We start from the raw sequence: 17,339 nt of genomic DNA, 5'->3' as shown, positions 1-17,339 counted from the left end.
ATTCCAAGCCTATACCTGACATTTCATTTGCCAGACTTCTGAGAACATCTGCTGAACTCCTTTGAAAAAATGTTTTGATAGTGTGAAGTATACCTCTAGTTTCTGAATGTCTCTTCCCTACCCTTGGACTCTATATTCTTACCCTCTGGGCCTTTGGGCCTTAACACACAGGACTTTTGGCCTGTATATATATATGCAGCCTACATGTATCCCTACTTCGAAGGTATATATACATATCATCTGACCCTTTATCTCTAAATTGATCCCCCTACCCCCACCCCCCACCCCAGGTAGAACCTACACATATATACAACCTACTCCATACCCTTAGGCTTATATATATACACTTTATATCCATATTTATTGGTCCGTAATTTACAGTTAATCGGGCTTCCCCTAGCTTGCTCCTACAAACCCCATTTCGGGTTCCCCCTTGCTCTATGAACCCAAAATACTATACACCCTATCTCTTTCCACTCAGCATACACATAAAGATGTACATATATAAACGATATGGTGAAAAATGTACATTTTGTTTAGTACCCATTTCTTATTTTCATACACTATCTTAATTCAGTCATGCATCAGCCCTTTCGTTGCTTTTTTCATTCAATCTAACATTTCTCTTTCTTTCTCTCTTTCTCTCTTGATCATTCTCACTCTATTTTTTTATTTATTTTTTCGTCCTTCAAAGCCCAACTCTAATAGCTCTCTCTATCCCTTCAGCAATTGTATTTGCACGTTTAACGAGTCTAATCAGGAGTTTAATAAAACTGTAGAGGTAAACACGTCGTTAACTTGTTCAGAAAAAAAACACCTGAAATGTCTGTGTTGCCCTCGCAATGTTGTGTGCCTTCTCCAGGCCTTATCAATGCCTGCCATACCTGGCATTCAGCTCGTCTTTTTACAGGTGCATAAAAGTTCAAATGTAATTAACTTCATCATACGCCTAAACGGAGAGCTGCAGGGTCTAGAGAACTGCTATCTCTTCAAGGCATATTGGGGCAGGGACAGGAAGGAGTAAGAGAGATGGGTTGATTTCTTCAGGATGATATTAATTCATTCACTCCTAAAAACACTTTTGAACTCTTCCAATTCAAAGGTTGGAATAGTTCATTATGAAATTTCAGGGGTGAATGAGTCTGGGTAATTTTAACCCCTAAACCCAACACAGGGTTCTAAGTTTGGGTAGGGACAATGTATATGCATGGAAAATATTTTATTTTACAATTGTCACCTTTTTTTACAGGTTTTAATAAATACTATAAATATTTTGATTTACTGCATGGTTTAGCATTTATAATGAACATGCACAGTGTCAAATGTCAACATTTACCCATTGACTAATATTACAACCGATAGTGGGGATACATGTACATGCATATGTGGATCTAAAGGTTCAGACATTATAAAGAAATTTGCCAGAATTATTCCACTGCATGATCGTCAGAGTCGACTGATATGGACAAAATCATCAAGTTACTGTACACATACAGCCAACATTCTCAGATCTAGAGGACGAGAATGAAAGGAAGTATTGTTTGCTATATTTCTTTCATTAGTAATTTTGTTTCAACTCTTTCAGTACCACTCTAGACCATAATGGACTCAGTCATCCAGATGAATGAATGGTAGAGTCTACTCAAGTTATCTAGGGGTGAAAGGGTTAAGTTACAACTAATTGCAATTTTTTTCAGTACCTTGGGAAAATATATACATGTAAACGCCCGTTTGAATATGTATCTAGTCCAAATTTATCTGCTGCCCTCATTGAAACACATTGGGACCTGTCTTGCATTTTCTTTCCTATCTACACTTTCATTTCAGTGCTGTTTCCCAGTGCACCTTTGGTTAGCCAATTGTCAGAATAATGAGGACAACTTTGCTTTCAGACTTTAGCGGTTGCAAAGACATAAAACCATAAACAAACAAAATAAGTCCTCTTTTATCTCCGCAACTCCTCCCCAACCTTAGTACAACCAATCTAACAACACCTCCCTTACATCAGCACAACCAATCTAACAACTCCTCCCCATCCTTAGTACAACCAATCTAACCCCTCCTCCCCAACCTTAGTACAGCCAATCTAACAACACCTCCCCAACCTCAGTACAACCAATCTAACACCTCCTCCCCAGCTTCAGCACAACCAATCTAACAACTCCTCCCCATCCTTAGTACAACCAATCTAACCCCTCCTCCCCAACCTTAGTACAGCCAAACTAACAACACCTCCCAAACCTTAGTACAGCCAATCTAACAACACCTCCCCTACCTTCGTACAACCAATCTAACACCTCCTCCCCAACCTTAGTACAACCAATCCAACAACACCCCCCATACCTTAGTACAACCAACCTAACACCTCCTCCCCAACCTTAGTACAACTAATCTAACAACACCTCCCCAACTTTAGTACAGCCAATCTAACAACTCCTCCCCAACCTTAGTACAGCCAATCTAACAACACCTCCCAATACTTAGTACAACCAATCTAACAAGTCCTCCCCAACCTTAGTACAACTAATCTAACAACACCTCCCATACCTAAGTACAACCAATCTAACAACACTTCCCATACCTTAGTACAGCCAATCTAACACCACCTCCCCAACCTTAGTACAGCCAATCTAACACCACCTCCCCAACCTTAGTACAGCCAAACTAACAACACCTCCCAAACCTTCGTACAACCAATCTAACACCTCCTCCCCAACCTTAGTACAGCCAAACTAACAACACCTCCCAAACCTTCGTACAACCAATCTAACACCTCCTCCCCAGCTTCAGCACAACCAATCTAACAACACCTCCCATACCTAAGTACAACCAATCTAACAACACCTCCCTTACATCAGCACAACCAATCTAACAACACCTCCCATACCTAAGTACAACCAATCTAACAACACTTCCCCAACCTTAGTACAACCAATCGAACAACACCTGCCGTACCTTAGTACAACCAATCTACCAACTCCTCCCCAACCTTAGTACAACCAATCTAACAACACCTCCCCAACCTTAGTACAGCCAATCTAACAACACCTCCCATACCTTCGTACAACCAATCTAACAACACCTCCCCAACCTTAGTACAACCAATCTGACAACACCTCCCATACCTTAGTACAATCAAATGAGTTCCTGATTTACCGTTACACCCGCCCATGGCCAGCCATCTAACAACACCTCCCCAAATATAGTACAACCAAACGGGTTCCTGATTTACCGTTACACCCGCCCGTGGCCAGCCATCTAACAACACAGTCCTCTTTTATCTCCGCAACTCCTCCCCAACCTTAGTACAACCAATCTGACAACACCTCCCATACCTTAGTACAATCAAATGAGTTCCTGATTTACCGTTACACCCGCCCATGGCCAGCCATCTAACAACACCTCCCCAAATATAGTACAACCAAACGTGTTCCTGATTTATCGTTACCCCCCCCCATGGCCAGCCATCTAACAACACCACCCCAAATATAGTACAACCAAACGTGTTCCTGATTTACCGTTACACCCGCCCGTGGCCAGCCATCTAACAACTCCTCCCCAAACATAGTACAACCAAACGTGTTCCTGATTTATCGTTACACCCGCCCATGGCCAGCCATCTAACAACACCTCCCCAAACTAAGTACAACCAATCTAACAACACCTCCCATACCTTAGTACAACCAAATGTGTTCCTGATTTACCGTTACACCCGCCCGTGGCCAGCCATCTAACAACACCTCCCCAAACATAGTACAACCAAACGTGTTCCTGATTTATCGTTACACCCCCCCATGGCCAGCCATCTAACAACACCTCCCCAAACATAGTACAACCGAACGTGTTCCTGATTTACCGTTACACCCGCCCATGGCCAGCCATCTAACAACACCCCCCCAAACATAGTACAACCAAACGTGTTCCTGATTTACCGTCACACCCGCCCATGGCCAGCCATCTAACAACACCCCCCCAAACATAGTACAACCAAACGTGTTCCTGATTTACCGTTACACCTGTCCGTGGCCAGCCATCTAACAACACCTCCCCAAACTTAGTACAACCAAACGTGTTCCTGATTTACCGTTACACCCGCCCATGGCCAGCTATTATGAAGTATGAATATACATGTGTGCGATAACGTTACATCAGAGAAAAAATAAACTACATGTGTGTTGTATATTAGTTTATCTCGATATGTGTATCTCAAGCAGTCGAGCAATAAAAGTATTATCCTTGTAATGAAACACAGAGAAATGAATAGCACTGACGTTTAGCGCACAGGGTCAGGCTTGCATGATACACAATATGTAGTCCTAACTATCTTTGTTAAACAAAACTTGTGGAACAGAAACCCAGGCATATGAAACATAACAAAGAAAAAAAAAAAAACATTTCTCTCATTGAATGAACCCCAAAGCTGCCGGCTGAGTGGATTACAGTGATGGGTATTACAGCCGAGTGGATTACAGTGATGGGTATTACAGCTGAGTGGATTACAGTGATGGTATTACAGCTGAGTGGATTACAGTAATGGGTATTACAGCTGAGTGGATTACAGTGGTGGGTATTACAACTGAGTGGATTACAGTGATGGGTATTACAGCTGAGTGGATTACAGTGGTGGGTATTACAAGTGAGTGGATTACAGTGATGGATATTACAGCTGAGTGGATTACAGTGATGGGTATTACAGCTGAGTGGATTACAGTGATGGTATTACAGCTGAGTGGATTACAGTAATGGGTATTACAGCTGAGTGGATTACAGTGGTGGGTATTACAACTGAGTGGATTACAGTGATGGGTATTACAGCTGAGTGGATTACAGTGATGGATATTACAGCTGAGTCGATTACAGTGGTGGGTATTACAGCTGAGTGGATTACAGTGGTGGGTATTACAGCTGAGTGGATTACAGTGATGGGTATTACAGCTGAGTGGATTACAGTGATGGGTATTACAGCTGAGTGGATTACAGTGATGGGTATTACAGCTGAGTGGATTACAGTGATGGGTATTACAGCTGAGTGGATTACAGTGATGGGTATTACAGCTGAGTGGATTACAGTGATGGGTATTACAGCTGAGTGGATTACAGTGATGGGTATTACAGCTGAGTGGATTACAGTGATGGGTATTACAGCTGAGTGGATTACAGTGATGGGTATTACAGCTGAGTGGATTACAGTGATGGGTATTACAGCTGAGTGGATTACAGTGATGGGTATTACAGCTGAGTGGATTACAGTGATGGGTATTACAGCTGAGTGGATTACAGTGATGGGTATTACAGCTGAGTGGATTACAGTGATGGGTATTACAGCTGAGTGGATTACAGTGATGGGTATTACAGCTGAGTGGATTACAGTGATGGGTATTATAGGATTGTTTTGGTATAATTTTGTTTAACATCCTATTAACAGGAGACAGGGCATGTTGGTGTGCTCATACACATAACAGAGTTTGGTAGTTATTCATACAGCTGTGTTGATTAGAGTAATCAATGGGCATCACCAGAATTTCATAAAATATAACTGTGTTTGCAATTTGGTAACCACACAGCTGGGTGGAATGGAAGCAATGGGTAGTACAGCTACTTTACATAGCTGGATGGATTGGAGCAAAAAGAACTAATGAATTGCCATAAAACTATAGACTGAGCTTAATAATCACACAGCTGGCATGGGCGAATCAAATAATTGTGTATCACAAGATTGCCATAAAAACAACACTGACTGGTAGTTACTGAATACAGCTGGGTGGATTGGAGCAATGAGAGTCAATAGATTACCATAAAACCAGACTGAGTTTGGTAACTACACACTAACACAGCTGGGTGGATTGGATCAATGACAAAGATCATACAGCACATGCATGAATACATGTAACTAAAGCAGATGATATGCTTACATAATTATTTACCCAGATCAGAATAGGACATTTAGTTAATTGTGTACTCTGGTCTAATATAGCCACTTCCAGTAGCTACTAAACCCTTACAATTTGACTACATATATATATACGTATGATGTACAAATGTGCATTTCACACACTAGTATATGTACTGTACGATAACGCCCTCAGTGATATTGGTAGCTAGCCACTTACAATTGTACTACCACTTAGACGTTCTCACCTTTTCGTTATTGTATAATTAGTCATAATTACGTTATATTCCCTACAGCAATGGTAGCTTATACTGGCGTCACTGACCCATTATCACCTGTATAGCCCCAGCATTGTCCCGGTGAAGTCGGCGTGTAATGCTCTAACTTCTCCCATACAATCTACCCTGGTCAGGTTCACCAACGAGCTGGTTCTCTCTGGGTGTCAATATGACACTTCCTTTGTTGTGAAACGCACAATTACACATACACTTAACATTCTCAGAGTGCACCAAAGAAAAGTAGCATGGTACATTATATTTCCTTTAATCATAATTACATTGTAAGTTACAAGTTTAGGGTGGACTCGATTTTGTTCAGTACCCTGGGGAAAATGTATACACATCATGCCCGAAGTTATCATATGGCTGAGCACAGGAAAGTAAAACTTGATTAAACAATGAAGGGAAGATTTTTCCTCAGAATACACCTGTAGAAGTTCAAAAAAAAGTTAAAAAAGTCAATAACGTCTGATTTATACAGGGTTCAGTTAGGAGAGGTTAAACTGTAAACTTACAGTCTATCCACCAGAATCTGTAATGGTCCCTTGGTGAAATGTAATTACAGCAAAAAGTGTAGATATCTTCCAGGAATGATACTTATTTAATTTTCCAACAAACAGCATGAGTACTGTATTTAAACCAAGGTCGCTTTTTCTATGACCATCGTCTATATCTAGGAATCGAACCTAGGACTTCAGTCTACTAGTCCATATGCTTTACCAATGTAACTTTACTGTGACATTTCCTCTAGCTGAGTCAGTAACAAAAACAATTTGATGGTTTACCATGATGATATTGGAAATTTCCTGAAGTCGAGTCAGTATCAAGCGACTAGATGGTTTACCACGACATTTCCTCTAGCCGATAGGATTGTTTGCCAAACTACACATGACCAAACAAATGTCTGGTAAAAATGTGTTTGGTCAGGTAAAAATACGTTTGAAATTCTGCTGAGACAAAGGAGGAAAACAAACACAAATTGATTTTCGGTGTGGTAATCCATTTGTAGATCTGGAAGTGGTTTTGCGTACAATGCTAAATGCTAATTCAGGACAACAAAAAAGCTAGACTGAAACAAACAAGTGGTGATGATAAATGTTTACTTACAATTTACGCAGCATGGAAAGTCTGTTAAATGAAGCCCGTCTCAGAACAGTGATGGCGTTTTTACTCAGATCACTGAAAAATTCAAAACATAACATTTTTTATTCAAGTCACACAATGAAATTGGTTAATGTATTAAATTATTAGTTTATTGTTTATGAAATATTTGAAATATGCAGAATGAAGTTATTACAACAAATGATCAATACATAGATGTACAAATAAATATTTATGAAGCAACTACTATTAATTTTGTGGAAAAAAAGAAGACAACACGCAGTATATTGTTTTGTATCAATTTAATTCAAATGTTTAAGTAACACATGAAAGGCTCACAATTAAAAAATGCAACCATATATAGCATTATATGAATACACTGACATGTATGTCATATGTTTATGTACAAGGGTACTTTTTTATTACATTCTATAACCAATGAAATATTGAAATTATTCATTCCATAAAAGTGATATTTTTCTGATTTGACCAATCAAAACACTGATTACAGACTACAATGGTAAAAATTACAGGCTGCTCATCTGGTCAAAGGCTGGTTAGCTTAACAATATGCAATTATAAGTTCTTACATTTTTTTAAATATTTGAAGAAAGGACTAAGGTTGTCTAGACATGCTATTCGTTAAAAGATCCAGATCAAGTATTGTCAGCTTAATGTGTTGTTTTGCGTTCCAGGGTAGGTTTTCTTAAAGAAAAATATGTAATAAACAGAATATCTAACAGTGTCTTCAGTAATACCAAATATATTTCACTCGAGTGGCTAGTATGTGATATCTTGCACTCGGGCTGCCCACCCTGACTCGTGAAAGATATCAAAATATTAGCCACACTCATGAAACCTATTTGGTATTACTGACGACACTGTTAGATATATATATCCTCTATATCATGGACTCCAAGGCTGAAGTCCTATTGCAATATGTGATTGCATTTTTGGCCATATTGTTCCACCCCTAAAACATATAGTATAGAAAAAAAGGTGTTCAATCCCTAAATGGTATATGACTTTCAATCTAAATTTGATGAATTGTCTTCAATTTAAATTTTAACCTACTACATGTAGTACCTCTAAATCTGTTAACTACATTCCCAGTTTGTAAAACAACATTCAGCTTCCAAGTGTTTAACATGTATATATACTCCAATTTCATGTATACAAATTTATATTTACTAGCAACCTTTTAAATATTTCCAACAGAATGGAGTTTCCAAATTTCTGCTCAATGTAATGTTTTTGAAAACTCCATCAACAGTGTATACTACATGAGAAGGAACATTTAATTACATCACATCAAATTAACTACACTATTAAATTTATCATGGGAAGGACAAAATTTGATGAAATGATCATTAATTCCTGGCCAAATATAAATTGTATGTACATACTAAATTAGAGAATGATGAAGCACGCAATATTAATTTAATCATAATCAGCCAGTATCTCATGATCAACTCTACTTAAACTTTGATACCAACATGGCCCACAGAAAACTTTAATTAAGAATGCGTAATTAACGCAGTGAGTAAAAATTTCATGTATGCCATATTAAATATTAGAGAAAGCATTGTTTATTAAACATACAAAGTCATCCCCGCCTCACCCTGGCCCGCAGAAAACTTGATTAAGTACACATTTCGGCTATAAATGTCTGGTACACAATGGAAGGCGAGTTATGGACCTCCTAGAAACAGATAATTACGTATGATGGAAAGTGTTGACACGTTATACAAACAACTACCTCCTGTTTACCAGTGTAATAATGAATACACAATGTTGTGTGCTCAAAACTGCTCATACAAGAATTTATCATTTTAAATTATGAATAATTACTTAATTGCGTTTAGACTTAAACATTAAATCAACAAAAGAAATGTATTAAGATCATTTCCAACGTACTCGTCCAGGACAGACAGGCATCAAAAATGTACTAAATTTTATCATGAAAATTCATTTTAATTGACTTTGCTTGCTTGCATTCATATCTACATACTTTCTCAGGACAAGACTGTTTAGCACTTTTCCATGTCTGATAAGTGGTTGCAATTGCCTCTGATTTTGGTCAAGTAAAATTTTTACATGGTCCCTGTATAATTCCTATTTGTGCTAAATAAGTAAAACATACAGTACATAATAGCTTAATTATTTAAGTATTTAATTATTTTCCTGAATATTTTATAAAATTACCAGGTTTCTGCATTTTGATTAAGCCAAAGAATTTTTTTTTGTCTGTTTAGGGTTACCGACCGACCCTAGCTTTTTACCGGGGTACCCCCGACCCAAAACTTTTGATGAAAAAAAAACACGATGATTTTCGAATTTTAGAAGGTTAAATAGTATTGCACTTCAAAAATTATTCAATATTTAATGATTTTAATGGAGGCCCTATCAGTAACTGTTGGAGGCCGAGAAGGTATGACCACTGTTAAAAAAAATAGGCTACTGAAATTCAAACATGGCTGCTTTTTTGGCTACTGATTATTTTGGTCCAGGGTGAGCCCCGAGGTTCCTTGCCTTTCAAAATGGCTTCCAGCTCCGTGTTGGCGCTAAATGTCAGCATATGGAGCACAATTTGCCTCCAAATGAACCTTGTTTATGTAATTCTGTGTTTTACATACAATAGTAGGGTCATAATGACCACGAGGTACACGAAATAATACACAAACAAAAAAAACAAAAAACAAATCGACCTACCTACCCTTGTATTTTTGCAACCCTAAACAGACAAAAAGAAAAAGGGCCTTATCAGGACTGTAACAAGTCTTTTTTTTAATTCTAAGGAAAATGTTTCTTTTAGTACAGATAAACGATTTCTGTGTCAACCTGCAGTTCCAGTTAGAGCAATACTCAGTATGGAATGCCTAGTTATTGCTACACCTAGTGTGTGACAGAGTATGCGGCCATCAATCCAGACACCACGATTAATTACTCTGGCCTTCTAACAATGCTATACATTACAGGCCACACACATTCACAGTGTGGTAACGTTACCTCGTCTTAGCCGATATACAACTCCTGCCAAACCTACGTATACCTGGGCAGGTGAGAAAGCAACAGGTATACAACACACATTAACAATGCTATGGTTTTTAACAATGGCAGTGTTGCTCATGATGTTCATGCATATAATCAATTAACATGAAAATATTTTCCTTCAATCTGATGCGTTACCTTTTAGCTTCGTAACTGGTAATACTACAATACACCTGTACATTAAAACACACCTGTAACGAGGTTAGGTAACATCTCCATCAGATACTGAAACTGATCAAGTCGTTAGTTCTCACCTTAGTATAAAATGTGCTGGTTCAGTTGCATTACTTACACATAAATCTTATTTTCAAATATATACATGTATCTATTTACATAATGATCTCTTTTTTCAAATAAAAGTAACAGAATATTTTTTAATATGATATGCAAACTTGCACCTGCACAGGTAAAATGTGATTAAGGTATAACACTTCCACAATACGCTGTAAGTAACTGGAGTGTGATGTTTCAGGAATTTCTGGAATTATCAACTATAACAGTTAATGTATGTAAACATGCAAATCTGTAGTGAGTTCTGCTTAATATCACATATTTATTAGAGGAATACATGATATTAAGAGAAACATGATATTAACAGGTGATGAGTTTTTCTGTCTAAACCTGCAGCTTATTCAAATGTCCAAATGATGAAGTTCATCAAAGTATAATAAAGACATTTTGTAACCAATTAGTTTTATTTTCTTTATTGTCAGTAAATGGTCACCTTTTATCACATTATATGCAATAATAGCATGAGGCTTAAATAACCCAAACTTTTATTGTCTACATTGCAAGAAAATGATATAATAGTTATTATACATGCATGGTACTTTAAAATCAAATTTTCCTCATAAGGTATAATAGTATTGATACCAGACAGTTCAAGTTCAAAATAATATATGTCAATCAGGGCTGCAAAATATATATTGTGCGACAATATATCGCGATACTTTGAATACGGTACAATACACAATATGTTTTTGGGAGGTAACCATGATTCTACTTTTGTACGAACTTTTCCAGATTTTGTCATTTCTGAATTTAGTCTACTCATATCCGTTCCAACATGGCGAGTGACAGTGACAGCTCGGCATGCACGTCGAAAGAAGTGAATTGTGTGAAACTTTAAAGTCATGCCCATTCTGGACCAAGTCTTTTTCCAGTTGTAATATTGCCATTAATTAAAAATTTGCAACATGTGAGGCCCCCCCCCCCTAAAATCTGCACACTTTAAAAGAAATAAACAACAAGTCCATAGCTTGTGATATATGGTGAACCATTTATTAAGGTACTTACATATATGTGGACCTATTATAAATATTAATATATCGATAATGTATCACCTTTGGAAATGCATACAAATTTGCTATTTAGAACTCACTGGTACTTGAATTAAAACACCTACAACAAACACATTCCTTTCATTATAAAGTAGATGTCAACCACATTAAAATAATGTTCTCTGAATTAACTGACAGACAACTTGAATTGCATGATCATATTAATAAACAGATATATTTTTTACATATATGGACAAGAACATCAGTTGAAATGTACCCAAAACCATTAGATTCCGGAAGCTCAGTGCTGACTCCTGTATCTACCTATACAATAATGTACCTGCACAGGTGCAAGGATAAAAGGTAAAACCCTTGTTCAGGTAAAAAAACACATGGAGCAAGATTACCAGTACTCTGTACCTGTGGGCCGATACTTACAGTAGTATAAGTTACGGAGAGGGCCTGTAGTTCAGTATTAATTAGACCACATTCCTCATTTCCTGTGCCTTAATAGGACACCACATGGCACAGCTATAGTGTAGGCTGGGTTATAGGGGGTACCAGTGTGTGTTCACCAGTAACCTGGGGTTGTCTCTCCCTACCCCAGGGAAGCATCAACAATATACAGTTACATCCCCGCTAACCTCCAACTGTGGGAGTTCTAGACCTAAATATACAGACTGCTTTTTTTAAATAACATTACATGGTACAAAAGCAAGATTTTCATTCACATGTAGAAGAAAATACACAGGTAACAGACTTGCATCACATACCGTAAATATGCGGGCATAGGGCGCACTCGGATATAGTGCGCAGGTACGTTTTTTGGGATCAGATTTGAAAAAAACAAATTTGAAAAATGTGAAAAAAAAAATTGGGGAAAAAAACAAGAAAGTAATTGGTATCAAACTGGAAAACTAAGAATCAAAGGTAGCTTGGTTAAATAACGCCGATTAATTAACGATTGATTTATTGGAGTAAACAGGCCCATGAAGGTCCAGCTCCCTCCGTAGTGGATGATGGACGAATCCTGCAGAAATCAAATGACGAAGTCGGAACGTGTAGCTAATTCCGATGCCAGAGAATCGCCGATCAACTTATGTTTCGACATCTCAGCGGTTTTCCATATTAATAAAAATGTAGTGTTTCAGTTGTAGGCTCCGTTCCATTTCAGTTCTGGTGGGTTTCTTTACCAAATAGCTAAGCCTAGTGTGCATGTCTTTCATGTTGATCTCGCGTCCAACACCAAGTGATCGATAACCTCATAAATTATTTCAATATTTTAAAATGAAGCATCATAATAATAGTGTATTCTGCTTTTATTTTTTTCCCTTCGTGTATATTTGAAGGGGATGTATTGAATGTCCACGCTTCTAGTATAAACATATTTTTTATAATCCCTTTACGGTCAAATCAGCCTGTAGTTCTAACAGTACTGATCTACGATGAAAGGAAAAAATAATCCTGTGACGCAAAACAGTTCAACTGAAATTGTGTAATTAGTCCTACATCAGGTTACTTTTTCATATTCATTAAAAAAAATCCAAATTATGATGTATGCTCATATAAAGCAAAAGGATTTATCTTCAAGGAATTTAACTTTAATCTTGTCAAACATTATAATGCCATAAATACACACTTGGATTTCAGTTAACCCTTGACATTTATGATTAAGCAATATCGGAAGTTAAATAACATTTTCTCTGAAATTTGGAGGGTCAAAACATTTCAAGTATATAATCTATATTGACATGTTCTTAAAAGCAAGTATCTAAACTCTGTGAAGTCAAAAACATACTCTAAGGATCTACCAGGACCCAGGTATACCTGTAGGTGGTGATCTATTTCACACTTTTTTAGCTGCCAGTAAACTCTATACATTTTAGGTTTATTATTCAAAGATATCAACAATTCATGATGATCAACAAAAAGCAGAAATCCTAACAGACCAAGTGGTCTATCTACCAGAAGAGAACTAGCTAGACTGTGAGATCTAGGTGTAGAAACCCAATTTTACAAATTGGTATGTATACCAAGGTTAATGATCTCTTCACATAAACTGTGGAGCCGTTCATGCTCCACAGCATTTCAACGACAGCCATGAAAAAAACATATAATCCTTATCTATAAAAAGATATCAGAAATCTTGAGTTTATTTTTGTAAGATGTGAATCATAAATTGCAAAGCTCCTGGGGTTTTGTTTACAGATGTTAGTTATGGCTGTGTGTGTGTGTGAATCTCTAATTCCCAGCCTTGGACTGGATGGTGCCCCCCACCCCCCTACTATTCACCCTGCTCCCCTCCTCCACTAAATCTTTACAGCACATCCAACACACAGCGCTATAAACTCCCTGCAGATACTGGCTCTGGTGAATTCTGTTTGGTGGAATATGTGGAAACTTATTGTTTGAGAAATAATGAGTACCAGGCATAAACAGCAAGATAATGTTTTTTGTATTAAATGTCTCGTGCATAGAAGTGAAACCCAATGATAATCACTAGAAACAGAGATTCATGACATCCACATGAAAAACAATTACTTCTACAGTTCTCAGTGACTTTTTCTATAAAAAAATAACAATAAGGGAATCTGGCACCATTCCCAATGAAATGTTTAAATGTTTATAAATCCAAACTTAATGACAAAATATCAAAATTAAAAAACAAGTGGGTTTTTTTTCTACCAGAACGTGAATGTGGTAGCAAATACCAAAATTTAAATATTTTTTTCTTTCTTGCAAACATGTATGTGATTGCGGGGGGCCGGGAGAGGCAGCCAGAGCAAGCATCATTGTTACATCAAAAGTGGTGCATTCTTATTACGTTTATAATTGCAGTTCATGGATTCATAATTACATGTACATCAGGTGCATGAATTACATTGCATGACATGTACCTGTTTGTTACTGTTTTATTGTTATTTGCAATTTAATTGGTTTTTTGTGTACACATGCAGATTAGTCACAAATTTTCCTATTTTAACATTTACTGGGCACTGCATGATCTTGACTTTTCTTCTTTAGATGTATCTATTAGTCATACAAATGTCTTTTTTTTTAAAGAAAAAAAAGCACATGCCATGGAATTTTTTTTGTGAATTATTTGAAAGAACTTGGAAAACAAAACGGTTCCTTTTGCTAAGTAATCCTTTAAATATTAATATAAGAATAATGATTGCATGGTAAAGTTTTACAATTTATATAAATTACACTTTTTAAAATTTAAAAAAAATGTGAATTCAACTAAAGTTATGAAACATAAAAATCCTATTATAAATGGAACTGTAACTGTATTGTTCCCTTGTTTTTGATATAGAACATCATCAATTTCATACTTACATTATGACAGTATCAAGCGGGAGACTTCTGATCTGATCAGCAGATGTGATGGGCGACAGATTTTCTGCACAGTTGACTTTGCGCCCCCGCCCGATCCTCGGGGTCTCCCCACTCTTGTCATCCTTGGCTTTGAGGGTGGTGCACGTGCAGCCTGGGGGACAGGCCTCGACACCAAACATTACACACATCACAATTACCACACATAACAGTGGATATTTCTGAGACAGCATCCGGATCTGAAACCCTTTCCTGAGCATAGACATCGCTATACTAAACACAACACTGGCATTTGTGAATGCTGATGCTGATAAATCACCACTCAACCAATATGAATTGGTTTATTTCACATCACTAATACATTGTCAAAATAATTCCACACAAAAAAAAGTTAGAACTCTTCATCGAAGCACTGAAAATGCAGCGGCAGACCTGCCTTATCCGTGCAGCATACACAAGGCCTTCCAATACACAAGGCCCTAGCCCAATACACACCGATTCATACTCTTACACATTCTGTTTTAGACAATGCATTGACTTAGGACAGAAACAACGCTTTTGTTTGCCAATTCAAAAATTACGATTGTAGTTTATGAGCTTGAAGTGCCGAGAACACGAGGCCCTACAAACACACAAAGCTCCGTTACAAGGCCCCCAACACTGCAATATTCAAGATCGATGTTTACTAACAATGAATATAAAATTAAAATATCGTAATTATCATTTCTTTATCTACACATTTGTCTCAGGAATGAGAATATATTTAATGGAATATCATCGTACCACCAGACGGTTACTTAAGAGTGCAGTATGAACTGTGAGTGATGAACGATGCTAGGCTACCAGAATATATCTGCACCGGCTGCCTGTAAAACGCTCGTACACTAAAATCCGATGTGTGTTGACTGAGATTCCCGGTATTCTAGCTCCATTTCGACCACGATCTTTAAATCGGAGAATCGGGATAATTCCTTGTACATACACAGTTATAATCAGCTCATATAAATTCCTCTTTTACAACAGAATACACCGAAAACCAACAATCATAATCCTTCCACAAACAAAACATGCCCCTCAGTAGGCCATCTTGGTTTACGAATGTGACGTCACGGATGCTATTTTAAACTTTCTCTTTGGAGAGCACCGACTGAAAAAGGCGAATCACCGAGGCATATCGCTGAAGCTTTAGCTGTTCATTTGGGAGGGGATGGGGCGGAGGTAAGATGGGGGGAATATAATTACAAATAATTATTATATATTGAAATATTTTATGTTCCACATGCCACCCTATGATAGTATAGTCTAAAAATTAAAATATAAATAAAATCTTGATAATCATTTTCTCAAACATTGGAAATAATTGTTTAAGGTAATTAAGTTGCAGTGTGCGCTAATTTGTTCTCGTATAGGATATCATTAAATAGTGTATTTAAATTTTGTGCATGTACATATATATGCATACCAGTTTTGGTATCAACAAATGGAGCTCACCTAATTAAGATATATATCATCAATAAGATATGTAGAATTTATTCCTCGAATCAATATTTTTCAACGTGTATGGTTTGTTAGTTATCGGGGTTTAACGTCCTATCAATAGCTAAGGTCATTTAAGGACGTTTCAACATGTATGAAATTAAAACTGTATCACAGCCTGGGAGAATATGTATAAGATATACTAAAGGAGAAGGTGTTACTAAGCTGAAAATAACTGTGCCCAATTCTGATATTGTCCGCAAATATTTCAAACGAATGCCCTACACAGCACGTGTAGCTAAGGCTTAATAATAAATGTCTATCCTAAATGAAAAACTCAAATTCCTTCTGATTGGCTAAGAGACTTTTATCAAAAGATGAAATAATATGCCATAACCACCGAATTTTGCAGAATTCCGGTGATTATCAGATTAAACATCTTGACCTCGATTATGACCGCTGTTAATGAATATTCACCAAAAGTTTGCCTGCTCGTGAATGTCTCTAAAGTTATGGTAAATAGCTTCATGCAAACAGTAGAAGTAGTTTCAACTTAATTGATTATTTCAAAAGGTGCATTTTCGCAATAAAAAAAACAACATTCATAGCATTTATGAATACACAGATGTCCAGATCAATTATTCATCAAAGCACACTGAAATCAAATTATTAGATAAGGTTAGAACAGAGGAAAACATGGCTCATGTTCCCTACCTTGCTAACTCTATTGGAGATACCCTGTTATCGGTTAAAGGCCACAGTTTCCAGCGTCATACAAGGATTCATGAAACAATAATTAAAAGAGCAGAAATGACCCGTTACTCATCGCAGACAAAGAAGTAGGTGAAATCGACACCCGTTGTCACTAGCAGTCAATCACACACAATTACGCTCTGAATATAAAGGTACTACGAACATTTACCACGT

The 17,339-nt window shown here is 37.2% G+C and overlaps 1 protein-coding gene across 1 annotated transcript in view; it reads right to left on the bottom strand.

Moving 5' to 3' along the window:
- LOC110460484 (adhesion G protein-coupled receptor A3-like) overlaps positions 1-16,021 on the bottom strand; it is a 109,425-nt gene extending 93,404 nt beyond the window's left edge. Inside the window, exons 1-2 of the mRNA XM_021513425.1 lie at positions 14,940-16,021; positions 7,276-7,347 (exon numbers count right to left, since the gene is read on the bottom strand). Coding sequence (XP_021369100.1) covers positions 7,276-7,347; positions 14,940-15,202 — 335 coding nt within the window. The 5' untranslated portion in view covers positions 15,203-16,021. The remainder of the gene's footprint in view (positions 1-7,275; positions 7,348-14,939) is intronic.
- Positions 16,022-17,339: the final 1,318 nt, after the last annotated feature.

This window comes from Mizuhopecten yessoensis, unplaced genomic scaffold, assembly GCF_002113885.1.
Source record: "Mizuhopecten yessoensis strain PY_sf001 unplaced genomic scaffold, ASM211388v2 scaffold10409, whole genome shotgun sequence".
Taxonomy (NCBI): Eukaryota; Metazoa; Mollusca; class Bivalvia; order Pectinida; family Pectinidae; genus Mizuhopecten; species Mizuhopecten yessoensis.
Note: the sequence above shows the minus strand (reverse complement) of the source record. Positions and strands in the feature narration are given on the sequence as shown.